Source organism: Xyrauchen texanus, chromosome 8, assembly GCF_025860055.1.
Source record: "Xyrauchen texanus isolate HMW12.3.18 chromosome 8, RBS_HiC_50CHRs, whole genome shotgun sequence".
In the NCBI taxonomy this organism is placed as follows: domain Eukaryota; kingdom Metazoa; phylum Chordata; class Actinopteri; order Cypriniformes; family Catostomidae; genus Xyrauchen; species Xyrauchen texanus.
The window spans coordinates 47,724,043-47,740,134 of NC_068283.1; the positions used below are offsets into that span (position 1 = coordinate 47,724,043).

General features: G+C 37.5%; 1 protein-coding gene across 8 annotated transcripts in view; it reads left to right on the top strand.

Annotated features, from left to right (window-relative positions):
- The first annotated feature begins 249 nt into the window (after nt 1-249).
- Nucleotides 250-16,092, top strand: part of LOC127647141 (gastrula zinc finger protein XlCGF57.1-like) — a 121,713-nt gene continuing 105,870 nt past the window's right edge. For 3 of the 8 annotated variants that reach the window (XR_007971004.1, XM_052131209.1, XM_052131208.1), the window contains exons 1-3: nt 250-391; nt 541-643; nt 4,258-4,405. Coding sequence is in view for 2 of the 8 variants with exons in the window: in XM_052131209.1 (XP_051987169.1) it covers nt 4,351-4,405 (55 nt within the window). In the remaining 6 variants the exon portion in view is untranslated. The remainder of the gene's footprint in view (nt 392-540; nt 644-4,257; nt 4,406-16,092) is intronic. The other 5 variants (XR_007971012.1, XR_007971008.1, XR_007971009.1 and 2 more) reach the window with 2 other exon arrangements.

Here is a 16,092-nt window from a genome sequence, read left to right on the forward strand (position 1 = left end):
GCACTGGACAGAGGAATATATCAGCTAAAAGAAGAATTAATGGGTATTGCTAGACTAGCAATGCAGAATCACATGTAAAATGTTTTTATTCCATTGGTTATTTTATAAAGCTCTCTTATATTATATAAATTATTTTTTTATGTTTGTAGTTAGGAAATTAATATTGTTTATATTGGTCACAACATTGTCGCTGCACACTCCAGTCCAGCAGGTGTCGCTAATGAGACAATAGTTGGTTTCCCAACCGTCAATAAACACAAAGAAGACACTCGCGCTGTTGTTTAGATGAAACTGATGAATTTATCTCAATTCATCGTAAAATAACACTTTTATTAAACATTAGTTCACATGTTAACGCGTCTTTGAGCTTTAACAACTCACCGACCGAGCGGTAAGAGAGAAACCTTCATCAACTGTTTGTTTTATTATTATCTGATGAACGCCTGTAGCCAAAATAATAATATGTGAATAATGTCAGTAATGATGAGCATCTGTATATGAGTAAATATGAGTATTGAAGAGTGTGTGTTTCTGTTTCAGTGTGTGAATGAAGACAGTTTGAACATCTGATTCACATTGAACACACACGATTAGAGCTGATAATGTTCACAGATATGGACTATGAGCTGCAGGAGGACAAACTGTGAGTAACACCAACATAAATTACTGCCAAATCCAAAACTGACTCTTTCAATTCATCAGTTGCAATTAGAAATGAATTGGATTAGACTCACAGGAAGTTCAATTCAAAGAAGTTAAACACAGAAACACAATTTCATTAGTCCGAGACACATTTTATGACATAAATTAATGAGTTATTATTCAAAACATGAATCTGTTGATTGTTTAATATATTGAGTAAATTAGAGCATTCTGGGAAATGAAATGTTCTTCAATCACGGAACATAAAATGAAAATATACATGAAATATAGTGAGATAAATGTAATACAAATGTCTACATGTTGCATTTGAAACATATACAATTTTATGATATTTATTATTAATAATATAAAAGATGTGTTTATAGAAATTAAAGGGATTTTTCACCCAAAAATGTAAATTCTCTCATCATTTACTCGTCCTCATGTCATCCCAGTCTCAACCCAGGACTTCATTACCCCTCCACTATTAATGTCAAACTTTAAAAATAAATACATAAAAAATTGAAGATAAACATCATATAAAGATAGGGCTACTAAATATTAGATCTCTTTCTACTAAATCACTCATTGTAAAGGAAATTAATACGGATCATAGTTTATATCACCTGGGCCTTACTCTGGTGTCCTTGGTGAATTTGGAAATTTCTATAAAATTATTACCAGATTATATTATATCAGATCTAGTAGTTACTGTAGATGGAGCTTTAATTGATGGTGACTTCAACATTCACATAGATAATGGAAATTTTCTATTAATATATTTTTAATTTGTATTAAAATTAGCATATGTTCTATCTAATACGCACAACGTCCTAAGCCTACATAACGCAGGCATACAGAGTTTCCCATGAATTACCTAGAGTGTGGTGGAAATATTTTTACACTTCTTTTAATAACATCTAAGATCTCAAATTTTGTGTTTTGCACCGTTGCTTCGGCAAATCATCTCTCACTCCCAGTCTGTCAGCCCTCCATCCAGAATTTGACTTGCCCGACCGAACAAGTAGCCTGATTAAAATCTCAATAACGAATGTTAGATAAATAGTGCAGGATTGTGAGGATTTAGCAAAATGTTTATCATTCACGCATGTTTCAATTTCAAAATGTGGGGAATTTCCTCAATCAGGACATTACTGATGTAAAACAGCACCAGCACTATTTGAAAAAAGTAATTTTTGATCAACTCTAGACAGCAGCATCACTCCAACACCTTATTCTCGAGTAATCATGATAAATTGATCATTTGGTACTAGACAATCACTTGCCATTAAATCAAACACAGTTGAAAGCTGTTTGGTTCATTAAATGAAGCTGAACATTGTCTTTGTGTTTGTTTTTGAGTTGCCACAATATGTAATAGACTGACATGTCTTAAGGTCACTATTGGGTCAAAAATGGCAAAAAAGAAACAGCTTTTGCTAGAAACTCATTAGTCAATCATTGTTTTGAGGAGTGAAGGCTATAAAATGCTTGAAATTGCCAAAAAACTGAAGATTTAATACAAAGATGTAACTACAGTCTTCAAAGACAAAGGACAGCTGGCTCTAACAAGGACCGCAAATGAAAATCACTTCATTGCAGACGACAAGGAGCTCTAAGACACAGTTGCACACTAGCATCTACATCTGTTGTAAGATGAGTTCGGCTGAAACTGCGAAAACTGATACTGAAATCAGGAGCGGGAAAGAGATGCTCCTTTTCAGCGTGAGGGATTGAATGTCTGTTTAATGCACCAAAGTGGTCTGCTCTGACTGCGTGAGAGAAAATGTAAGTTTACAGAGGATTAATGCTATATTAATCCACTATTTAAAATGCTGAATGTTATGTATAATAAAGCTCTGGGGGAATTTAATCCTAAAGTCATGTCTGATTTGATTTCATCAGTGAATTATTATTTTTGAAAAGAATATTTATATGTAATCAGTGACAGTATTATAAAATATTTTAAATATATTTAATAGGTGACATTGTGTAAGCAGCATATGTACAGTATCTAATGTAATTCTGTATTTCCTTTAAACAAAATTATTATCTAATATTTCCATTTGGTGTCACCATTGCCCTGTTCTAGGCTGATTTATAATCCCTGTCCAACTCTGATGGATTTAACGCTTTTAAGAACAGTAGTTTTAACTAAATCTTTTTCAGGAACATAATTATTTTGCTTATGTATTTAAAGTATAATAAAAACAACTTTTAATCTTAACTTTTCTTAATTTAGGTTTAGTTTAAAGAATCATGAACTGAACCAAACCGAATTGTGAGTTCAGTCTCGTGAACTGAACCAAATCGTGAATCTTTACACCCCTAACGCACATTGCTAATCTAATATAATCATTTATGTTAAATAATTTCAATGGCAGCTGCTCTGAAGAGGCACTGCAAGCTTTAGTGAGTTAAAGTTTATAATTGGAGTCTAAAGTTTAAAATTCAAATGATGCTTAGGGAAAAAGTTACAGGGCTCGTCAGTCCACTTTAGTCTAGAGTTGATTGACAGGTGATGTCTGTATCTAAAAGGTGATTGGCTCTTTTTACAGCAAGGTGGGACTTCTATCCGTTGACCGTTCAGAGCTCTTCGGTTGAGCGTTCTAGTTTCTCCCATTTAATATAAATAAAAGTGGCCAATCTCTGCCAACTAATCTCTTAATCGATTCACCGTGCTGGGTAGGGGAGGGGGTCATGGTCTAGGTGGCCTAGGACTCCGAGTGCTCATAGGACAAGGCGGCCGGGGACTCCGAGGGCTCAGAAGTCATAGGCACCAAACCAGGAAACACTTGGACCACTGAAGCTGGGACCACTGAGGCCACCGAATCTGGGACCATCGAGACTTGGACCAACGGAATGGAGAGCGGAGGGGCCTCAATCGCTGGAATTTCCAAAACCAACAAAGCAGGGACCCCTCTCTTCCTCTTAACACTGGCCACCTTCTTTGAGCAAAGGCGCCTCCAGATAGCAAGCACTGGGTACTGTCTCTGGCGAGTGAGTTTTGGGCACCGCTCTTGGTGAACAAACACTGGAAGTCAGGGGAGTGTGATTGCTGTGGGTACGGATTGCAAAATTGATGGTACGGTTTAAAAAAACATGGGTACGATTAGTTAAAACAAGGGAGCAGTTTAAAATGATTGAGCATGGTTTATAAACTGAAAGTACAGATTGTAAAATCATGGGCATGGATCAGCGGTTCTCTTTTTATTGCATCTTATGGATCCATAAAAATAAGATAAAATATAAGGACTATTAAACTACTAAAATATGGAGAGAAAAAAGTAGAAGAGTAAAGACCATGACTTTGAAACTCAAATGCACAAATTAACTTTTCTAAAACACCTTTTAAAGCCTAAAAAAAGTATGTTTCAGTCAGACCTCTCCTTTTTTATTTACTGTATAACATAGTCAAAGAAACAGTCAGAACATCATACAGATCGGACATTTCTCGAGTAGAATACAACAAATATTGTTTCACTCACATACCAAATATATATCAAGTACAATTGAAAATAACACAATGTATAATTACACAGCAATCACAATTCACATATTCATATAACTTGGAATTAACTTATAAATGCTTGGAATATTCCCATCATCCTACAGGTGAAGAAAGAGGAATAAGGCGGCATATAAAGAGGGAACAACTCCAAGTGTAACAGCTGAACTCTACTGACATACTATTGCAACAGTGAAGCCATGAGTGATCTAAAACCATGTAGAATAAAAATTGAAGATACTGAGGAACAAAGAGGTTGGTGTCCATATTTGATTCTTCATAATGAACATTCAAGTAACAAAGCTTCAGTTGTAGTTGGAAAATAAAAGAAGCAGAGAAATTACATTAAAGACATTAAATTGGAGTTCAATTGTATGTTTTGTTTCACATTTCTTTTGTCTGTTCATTTTAGACCTGATGGAAGTGAAAGAGGAAAGTCAAGAACTAAATGACATAGATCAGAAACACCATCAGCATCCTAAATCTAATAATTCAACAACTGATGAAGAAGCTATTATTTGCTTCAAGAGTGAAAGAAATTTCTCACAAAAAAGCACTCAAAGAACAAAAGCCAAATATTCTTTCACATGCACTCGGTGTGGAAAGAGTTTCACAGATAATGCAGGTCTACAAAGGCACATGAGAATTCACACTGGAGTGAAACCTTTTACATGCACTCAGTGTGGAAAGAGTTTCACACAACAAGGAAACCTTAAGAGGCACCTGAGAATTCACACCGTGGAGAAGCTTTTCACATGCAATCAGTGTGGAAATTGTTTTACAAGAAAAGGAAGCCTTAAGGAACACATGATAACTCACACTGAAGAGAAACCTTTCACATGCCCTCAGTGTGGAAATAGTTTCACAAAAAAAGGAGATCTAAAGAGGCACATGAGAATTCACACTGGAGAGAAACCTTTCACTTGCCCTCAGTGTGGAAAGAATTTCACAAGAAAGAAAAACCTTCAGAATCACATCAGAATTCACACTGTGGGTTATATTTTCACCTGCCTTCAATGTGGAAAAAGTTTTACTCTAAAGAAAACCCTTCAGGATCACATGAAAATCCACACTGGAGAGAAGTCTTTTACATGCCCTCAATGTGGAAAGAGCTTTGCAAGAAAAGCAGATCTAAGGAGGCACATGAGAATTCACACTGGAGAGAAGCCTTTCACCTGCACTGAGTGTGGAAAGAGTTTCACACAAAAAGGAAGCCTTAACAAACACATGAGAATTCACACTGGAGAGAGGCCTTTCACCTGCACTGAGTGTGGAAAGAGTTTCACAAATAAAGGAGATTTAAAGATTCATCTGAGAATTCACACTGGAGAGAAGCCTTACACATGCACTCAGTGTGGAAAGAATTTCACACAAGCAGGGCGACTTAAGGTTCACCTGACATTTCACACCATGGATCAGGTTTTCACGTGCACTCAGTGTGGAAAGAGTTTCACACAAAAAGGAAGCCTTAACAAACACATGAGAATTCACACTGGAGAGAGGCCTTTCACCTGCCTTCAGTGTGGAAATGGTTTCACAAAAAAAGGAGATCTAAAGAGGCACCTGAGAATTCACACTGGAGAGAGGCCTTACACATGCACTCAGTGTGGAAAGAGTTTCACAAATATAGCAGATCTAAAGAGACACATGAGAATTCACACTGGAGAGAAGCCTTTCAACCGCCCTAAGTGTGGATAATTCTGAAAATTGCTTTGAACAGTGGTAACATTTATAACTGACAAATTAATGATTATAGCCTGATGTACCTCTTTAAAGAGTGTGTAGTGATGTGTAATCACTTATAACTGACAAATTGATAAATATAATCTTTAATCTTTTATGATTCATCTCATTCTACTAAGAATGGTAACTATAAGGTTTAACTTGATAAAATACAATGATGTTGTAAAACCAGTATGATTTGTAACTAGGGATTTTCATGTTTTGTTTCCTACACATACAATATTCATGAAAGAATGTTATATTTAGTATGCAAACACGTGCTTGGTTACATAGAGGAAGCTGATGACAACAAATATCATGTCTCTTGTACCATTGTCAAGATATAAATTCATGATTAAATATGCACTATTTTTGAGCGGGAGTTTCTGTAAGAATCCGAAACAAAGGACCATAAAATCAACTGTCGGAAAAGACAGCCCAGTTGACCATGTGACTGAAAAGTCACTTCTGATTGGCGCAGGACAACTTTGGGGATGCAGTTCACAAACCCAACGAGAGTCGCAGATCCTCCATGAGAATGCCTCACTTCAAAGTCATCCTCATCATTCATACAGACAATAAATATCCGATCTTACAGAGGTCCAAGGAACACAAGGAAACGCAAGTACATCTCTACACTTTGCTCAAAGTGCTGGTGTATTAGTTAAATACTTTGGGTAATCTGATAGCAAATCGATATAGACTCAAAGAAGGATAAATGGTTCTTAAAGCATTGTCAACAGACTCCATAAATTTCATTTTCAATGTATTGATCATTTATTTCACATTCTGTCACTCTTCTCACAAACCTGTCTCATGTGTATATGTGTTAGATTAGATTTATGTTTAGAATAGCATTAAAGTTTGTCTGTATTCAAAGATGATGTGACTGTGATATATTTTGATAAATAATCTCATGCCTGTTTATAAAAGATTTTGCTTCAAAGCTGTACCTAAATATGTGTGATATTATTTTCAATAAGCCCTGAGAATAATATTACTCCAATAAGAGAATTAATCATAGTAGAAATTGTGAGCGGATACAACAAGACGTTGTATTACGATTTTAATGGTGGAGAATTTTATTCAGACAAATAATCTAGTTATTTGTCATTTACCTAATTTATGATGGTTGTCGAACACAACTAATTCCATTATACATTTCATTACATAATAATGTAGAGTAAGGACAGTTTAATTTAGTTCATAGCTCACATATTTCAAGAACCTAAATTCCCTTACATATATTGGTGTGAGAAGCACTTTAATGGTTCCCTTCTAAATTTAGCATATCAAATACCCTACATATAATTGTGGAGAATGCGGGCACGAATCTAAATGAGTTATTTGTTATTATATCATTCTTTTCATTCATTCTTCAGTCATTCTTTTCTTTGAACCAGAAAAAGAACAAAAAACAACAAAAGTTCAGTGTCTGTGACGTATATACAGTGCATCCGGAAAGTATTCATAGCGCTTCACTTTTTCAGCCTTTGTTACAGCCTTATTCCAAAATGGATTCAATTCATAATTTTCCTCAAAATTCGACAAACAATACCCCATAATGACAATGTGAAAGAAGTTTGTTAGAAATCTTTGCAAATGTATTAAAAATAAAAAAAACAAGTATTCACAACCTTTGCTCAATACTTTGTTGAAGCACCTTTGGCACCAATTACAGCCTTAAGTCTTTTTGAGTATTATGCTACAAGCTTGGCACACCTATTTTTGAGCAGTTTCTCCCATTCTTCTTTGCAAGACCCCTCAAGCTCCATCAGGTTGGATGGGGAGTGTCAGTGCAAAGCCATTTTCAGATCTCTCCAGAGATGTTCAATCGGGTTCAATTCTGGGCTCTGGCTGGGCCACTCAAAGACATTCACAGAGTTGTCCCGTAGCCACTCCTTTGTTATCTTGGCTGTGTGCTTAGGGTCGTTGTCCTGTTAGAAGATGAACCTTCGCCCCAGTCTAATGTCTAGAATGCTCTAGAGCAGGTTTTCATCAAGGATATCTCTGTACATTGCTACATTCATCTTTCCCTCGATCCTGACTAGTCTCCCAGTTCCTGCCGCTGAAAAACATCCCCACAGTATGATGCTGCCACCACCATGCTTCACTGTAGGGATGGTATTGGCCAGGTGATGAGCGGACCCTGATTTCCTCCAGACATGACACTTGCCATTCAGGCCAAAGAGTTCAATCTTTGTTTCATCAGACCAGAGAATTTTGTTTCTCATGTTCTGAGAGTCCTTCAGGTGGCATTTGGCAAATTCCAGGTGGGCTGTCATGTACCTTTTACTGAGGAGTGGCTTCTGTCTGACCACTCTACCATACAGGCCTGATTGGTGGAGTGCTGCAGAAATGGTTGTTCTTCTGGAAGGTTCTCCTCTCTCCACAGAGAAATGCTGGAGCTCTGTCAGTTACCATCGGGTTCTTGGTCACCTCCCTGACAAAGGCCCTTCTCCCCCGATCGCTCAGTTTGGCCGGGTGGCCAGCTCTAGGAAGAGTCCTGGTGGTTCCAAACTTCCATTTACGGATAATGGAGGCCACAGTGCTGATGGGGACCTTCAATGCTGCCAAGATTTTTCTGTACCCTTCCCCAGATCTGTGCCTCGATACAATCCTGTCTCGGAGGTCTACAGACAATTCCTTGGACTTCATGGCTTGGTTTGTGCTCTGGCATGCACTTTTAACTTTGGGACCTTATATAGACAGGTGTGTGCCTTTCCAAATCATGTCCAATCAACTGAATTTACCACAGGTGGACTCCAATAAAGTTGTAGAAACATCTCAAGGATGATCACTGGAAACAGGATGCACCTGAGCTCAATTTTGAGTGTCAAGTCAAAGGCTGTGAATAATTATGAACATGTTATTTATTTTTATATATTTTTTTTTATTTCACGTTGTCATTATGGGGTATTGTTTGTAGAATTTTGAGAAAAATTATGAATTTAATCAATTTTGGAATAAGGCTGTAACATAAAAAAAATGTGGAAAAAGTGAAGCGCTGTGAATAATTTCCGGATGCACTGTATTATGTGCAAGTTTGTTATCATGACATGAGAAAGAACAAACTTGTATTTACCTCCTTTATAAGTTAAGCTGAATGCCGCCTTCAGCACTCATGAAAAGAGCACAGAAATAGAACTCAACTGATGAAACCCAGACACACTTAAGGAATAAAGTTCCAATTAAACTAAGACTCCACGAAAGTAGTTTGACATTTGAAATTTCCTCTGCAAGGACAAAGAAATCTCTTTGCAGTGAGGTAAGGAAAAGATTCGAGTGATGTTCCTCTATCTCTTTCTGAATGGCCTTATTTAATAGCTAGATTGATGACATTGCGATGTTCCAGTGCATTCAACTAGACTATCTGAACTGTCTGTGGTTTAATCATTGAAGTAGATATTCACATTTTTGTGTCTGCTCCTTGAGCGAATTTGAAAATATCTCAGAATGAGTTGAAAGTACAATCGCCACTCAGTAAAACAATTACGTGAGTTGTCTAACTTGCATGGCTGAAGAATTACTCTTTTTTATTTTTTTTTATTAAAGATTTTCAAATAATAATAACATCAAAAACAAAGACATACAGGCAAACAAGCCAACAAACAAACAAACCCCAGGCGCTGCAAGTTAGATAAAATGTACATTGTGCAAATGTGTCCATTTAAAAAAAACACAAGTCAAAACAAGAGAAGCCAAAACCTTCTCAAAATAAAAATTTCAAAATTTGTATAGAAAGGATTGGAGAGGATCCCAAAGACTCGTAAATTTGTCCTGTTTGTGGTTGAGGACATAAGTTAGTTTCTCCAAAGGAAGAAAGGCTGAAAGTTGAGAAATCCACTTAGAAATAGTAGGGACCTGAGGTGTAGACCATTTTAATAGTATACATTTCTTAGCCAGGAATATAAGGGTTGTAAACAGAGGATTGAAGCCTGAGTCAAGCAGGTCTTTAGGAATGTCATTCAGCAGAAAAAGTGAGGGAGATAAAATAAAATGTTTTCCTATTATCTCCTGAATTGCAGAGTGAACCCCTTTCCAAAATGGTTGGATATGAACACATGACCAAAATACATGAAAAAATGTGCCCTTACAAGTCCTGCATTTAAAACAGAGGTCGGAATAATCTGGGAACATTTTATGCAGACGGACAGGTGTAAAATAAATTCTGTGAAAGAATTTAAAATTTTGTTCATGAATGGAAATTGAGGTGCATTTTGGAAAAATACCATCACAAATCCTGGTCCAATCTTCGGGGTTAAACATAACTCCTAGGTCCCGTTCCCACAGTGGTTTCAAAGAATCGTAAACTGAGGAATCAGAGTAAGCTAGTAAGGTATAGAATTTGGAAATAAGCCCTTTGAATGAATTAACTGACAATATGGTTTCTTCCAATTCTGATAATTTGAATCGAAATTCAACTCTATAAAGTGCCGGATTTGAAGATATTTAAAAAAGTCTTGGGAGGGTATACCAAACTCTGTTCTAATTTGTGCAAATGATCTCAAGGTTTCAGAGGTAAACATTCCTGAGAAGTCAGACAAACCTCTAAAACTCCAGTCCAGCAACCCAATGCTCCTTATCTGAATGGGAAGGTCCGGGTTCAAAGCCAAAGGGGAGTGAATGGATATATTTGGAGGGATATTCAGATGTTTTTTCACGTCCTTCCAAACCAGTAATGTGTTATAGACCATCACATTATCAGTGAGAGAGTTTATCTGAGTTGTACTGTTAATAAAGCACAGGGAGTCTAAACTTCTTGGATGACAAAATGAAGCTTCAAAGTCAATCCATAGAGCATCCTGCCTATTCATAACCTAGCTTGTTATCATTTTGATCTGAGCAGCCCAGTAATAAAGCTGGAAATTGGGTAAGGAGAGACCCCTGAGGTCCCTTGGTTTACAAAGTTTAGAAAAACCAACTCTCTGTTGCTTATTGCTCCAAATATATCGAGATATGACATAATTCAAGGATTTAAAGAACGAGGAAGCTAAATAGCATGGGAGATTCTGAAAGAGATAGTTTATACGAGGAAGTACGTTCATCTTAATAACGTTAACTCTCCCAAGATGGAAATTGGTAAAGGTGTCCACCTTTCTAAATCTTTTTTAACTTTTTGATTTAAAGGAGAGTCATTTGTTTCAAATAAATTATTCAAGTCAGGGGTGAGGAAAATGCCCAAATATTTAAAGCCTTTTTTAGAAACCTCAAAAGGAAATTGTATACGGGATTTATCGTAGTAATTAAAAGACATAGAAACAGACTTTTCGATATTGACTCTATAGCCCGACACTGAACTGAACGAAGCTAAGGAATCCAGAACTGCAGAAGCAGAAGTCCTTAAATTCTCTAAATATAAAAGAACGTCATCTGCATACAGAGAGATGACGTGTTTTTTCCCTCTGATTACAATTCCAGATATATCGGGATTGGTCCTGATAGATTCTGCCAAGGGTTCAATGAATAATGTAAACAATAAGGGTGATAAAGGGCATCCCTGTCTGCAACCTCTTCGCACTGGAAAACCTTCGGACATCAAGCCGTTTGTGTTGACAGAGGCAATAGAGTCTGAATAAAGAAGCTTAATAACATTAGTAAAATTAGAGCTTAGTCCAAATTTTTCCAAAACCAAAAACAGGAAAGGCCACTCCACGCGATCAAAAGCCTTTTCGGCATCCAAGGATAATATCATTGATGTCTTTTTTTGGGTGTATAGCATTAAGAGCACGGCGTACATTATCTGAACCATGTCTGGATTTCACAAATCCTGCTTGGTCAGGATTTATCACCTTGGGAAGAATAGATTCCAGTCTGCGGGCCAGAACTTTTACTAATATTTTATAGTCCACATTAAGAAGGCTAATGGGCCTATAAGATGAGCAATCTAGAGGATTTTTATCTTTTTTTAGAAGTAGGCTAATTGAAGCATGTCTCCACGAAGGGGGGACTTCACCTTTCCAGATATCATTGAACACAGGCATGGGAATCGGATGTATATTGGGCCAGAATTTTTTTATAAATTCCAATGGGAAGCAATCTGGACCGGGACATTTCCCGTTCAGCATAGATTGAATTGCTGTCCATACCTCCTCTACTGAAAACGGGGCGTTTAAGTTAAGACGGTCTTCCTCGGAGCATAACGGTAATGTGACTTTACTTAAAAAGGCAACAATGTCAGAATCTGTCGCTTTTGATTCAGAACTATATAGGGATTTATAGAATTCCTTGAATGTGCCGTTTATGGTTAAAGGGTCTCTCGAAGGGACACCATTTATATTTCGTATCATATTAATTGACCGGTTATTGTTTAGATTTTTTAGTTGGTATGCTAGTAACCTACTAGATTTATTGCCAAATTCGTAGTATTTTTGTTTAGTGAAGAGCAGAAGCTTCTGAATATGAGAGGTATGATCCATATTAAGCTTAATTCTTGCATTCGTCAAAAGTTTTAAGTTCGAAACAGTAGGAAATTGCTTATGTATTCGTTCCAGTCTGGTTACCTCATTTTCAAGACTTTTTCTATTACTGTCTTTGACACTTTTTAGATGGGAGGTATAAGAAATAAGGTGACCGCGTAAAGTGGCCTTGGCCGCATCCCAAATCATGGCAGAAGACACAGGAGAATTCCTGTTGTCCAGCCAAAACTGAGACAAACTATCTGAGACAAAAGATGAGAAAGGATCATTGTTTAAAAGAGATGTATTAAACCTCCAATTTGAGGTTCTAGGAATGCTAAATGCAGGGTCAATCTGCAAGCGTACTGCTGCATGATCTGATAGGGCGATAGAGTCAATATGACAAGACTGAACTAATCAAGGAAGAAATAAATAATCAAGCCTGGAATACGAATTGTGAGGGTGAGAATAGAATGTATAATCTTTCCCTTTAGGATTTAATTGACGCCATACGTCTATTAAGCCAGAATCTGAACATAAATTGTTGAGCACCTTAGATGATTTAGGGTTTGAAACATTTGCAGATGAAGATTTATCTAGAGAAGCATTCATTATACAATTAAAGTCTCCTGCTAGGAAACCTAAGCCTTTGCAATGGTAAGTGAACAGTAAGATCATCTGAGATATAAAGTTGGGGGAATCTACATTTGGAGCATAGACGTTGAGAATAGTTATATGTTGATCAAGGATGGAACCCGTGATCATAATAAATCTCCCTTTAGGATCTGTTTCCTTATGTTCTAAAATAAAAGGTATATTTTTATTAAAAAGACTGGCTACCCCTCTTTTGTTCTGCGAGTAAGAGGAAAAGTAGACTTGACCCACCCAGTCTCTTCCCAGCTTCGAATGCTCAACGTCGGATAGTTTTGTTTCCTGAAGCAGTACTATGTCGAGTTTTTGTTTTTTCAAGTAAGTTAGAATTTTTTTCCTCTTAATGACATGCCCAATCCCTTGAACATTCCAAGTTACAAGTTTAAGTGAACCAGTCATAAAGGTTGCGAATTAATCGCGTAGATAAAACGAGAATGTTTGGCATAATAAGACGGCAGAGAGTTGACTTACAACAGACAGATAAAACATCGAAAAACAGCTTGCAGCGCACACCCACCCCAACTCTGTCCCCAAACGACAGAGTAACATCCTCCAAAATGAAGTCAGTAATAATAATCAAATACAAATACAAACTCAATTCAAAGACCACTATAACAGTTCGGACGTCAAGAACAGTGGCCAAACCACGAGATGAATAAAAACATAAAAACCCAACGGAGAAAAAAAAAGTCACATAGGAGTAAAATGAGAGCTATATTACAAACAGGGAACTATGTTTAAAATCAAATCAAACCTTGCCATATGTACCTCTTCAATAAGGCTAGCTCTGATAAATATAATCAAAAGGAAGTAGAAGATAATAACAAGGACTCACTAGATCAAAACAATATTCCTGTAATCCTCTCAACAACAGAAAACAAACAAGAAAGAAAAAGAAAACGAGAGTGAAATATCTCAAGTAAGAGTTTCCAGGAAGGCAGCGGCCAATTCAGGGGTATCAAAAAGACGAATTTGCCCGTTGTAAAGACAACGGAGCCGCGCTGGACAAGAGAAGCCGCGATACATATTACGACGGGCCATCAGCTTCCCCACAGAATCAAACTCACGTCATTTGCGCAGAACCTCCGCTGAAAGGTCGGAGTAAAACCTTATTCTGGATCCACTGTAGAGGATGTCACGCTTCTTCAAAGCTGCCCTGAGAACCGCTTCTTTCTGAGAGTATCGGAGAAATCACACGAAGATACTTCTTGGCGGCTTGCTGGCGTCCGGGCTAGGGACCAAAGCACGGTGGGCACGTTCAATCTCCAGAGAAGGAAAGTCCGCAGGTAAGCCAACCAAAGTTGGGATAGTCGTTTGGAGAAAGACCGCAAGCGAATTAGAACCCTCAGATTTTTCCGGGAGATTGACAATTTTTTTATTTTTCCGACGCCCACGGTTCTCTAGGTAGTCAACCTTCAGCTGTAGTGTATCAACTATCTTTTGCATAGCTGTTATTTGAGCACCATGGTTGTCGCAACTATCCTCCGCAGTAGAGATCCGAGCCTCGGCTTCATCCATTCACCCTTCCAGATCTGTTGCCCGGTTAGACAAATTGGAGAGAGAGAGCTCGACCGATGCGATGGATGTTTTTATGTCGCCCAAAGTACTGTCTATCGTGTTCATCCATGTTATTGACGCGTGAGGCTACGGATCGGATTTCCGTCAAAATCCGATCCGTAGTTGCCGTGCCGACAGCCGTGAGGCTAGTTTCGCCATGTTGATCCTCAGTTGTCGAGCACGCAGTAGGTTGAGTCTTCGCTTTCTTCTTCCCGATAGACGGGTCGGGTGTTGAAAATATAGGAAAATCTTTGTCACGGGAAGGTTTAGGCATACTTGAGATTAAAGATAACTGGTAAAATGACGTTTGTTTTGGAAAAAAGGTGAATATAATCCGTGGTTTAGCAAGGAGCGAAGTCTCAAGCGTCCATCCTGCTCCGGGTCACGTGACCTCCCTCAAGAATTACTCTTTAAAAGAATTAGACTGATGATGCCACGCTGCAAACTGCTAAGTTCACTGTTTATTTGTGCATTGTAGAATGCGCTGACATTCATATGTGGTGGTGGTGTAGTGGTCTAAAGCACATAACAGGTAATCAGAAGGTTGCTGGTTTGATCCCCACAGCCGCCACCACCACCATTGTGTCCTTGAGAGAGACACTTAACTCCAGGTTGCTCCGGGTGGATTGTCCCTGTAATAAGTGCACTGTAATTCGCTTTAGTAAAAGCATCTGCCAAATGCATAAATGTAAATACCTGGACAGACCTATCTTTAAGTTATGCCTTCTGCAAGAATCTATATACCTGTAGATGGAGTAGAATTTTGGATACTCTAACTCAGAAATGTCATGGTTCTAGATGATTAAGGACAGTAATTGATATAGTTTGCTTGTCTGTACAATTAGGGCCTGGTGATGTTAGAGCCATAATTTGAATAACTGAATCAAGAAAGAATTTATAAGAATGAATGTCTAAAACATCTTAAGAATTATATTAGAATTCAGAAACTGTGTAAGTTTGTTATATTGAAAATGTTTATATAAATGTTTGACACATTATTTGCGTATATTTGCTAAAACACACCCCTTTTATGCTCTTTTGGTTTGCTCTGTTTTCCAATACAAAGGATATGAAGAACAAGCCTTTATTATTTTGAGCTGGAAAGAAACAGAGCAACACAGTTTTGACCGGAGTTTTGATATTAAGTTTATAACTGTTTTTGTTTTGTTGCTTTTGTAATTCAACAGTTTAAACTTGAGCAAAAACCCAGGTCAATTCTTTGCCCTCAACAAGAAAATTGCTACTACAAAGTTTCCGCACATCATAAAAGGTAAACCAAAGATTTTTCGCCTTTGCTCTGCTGTTCCAAGGGGCCACTGTGCCATGTTGTTTACTGCCTGTGTATGTTTACTGTTACTGTACTGTTATGAATGTTGTACACAATGCTTACATACATCCTATTATTTTGAGAAGAATTATAAAGAGAGTGAAAATTTTCTGGTTCACACGGTATTGGATTCAGGTCGAGTCTCATTTAAGACCCATGCAGACCTCTACCAAATGGTAGTCCTTCAACTCAGATTTACAACAGTCTCAAAAATCAAAGCGCAGGGAGACAATTACAACACCAAAACCTCAGTTGGTTTCAATGCTTTAGTCATAAAACTTAAAAAG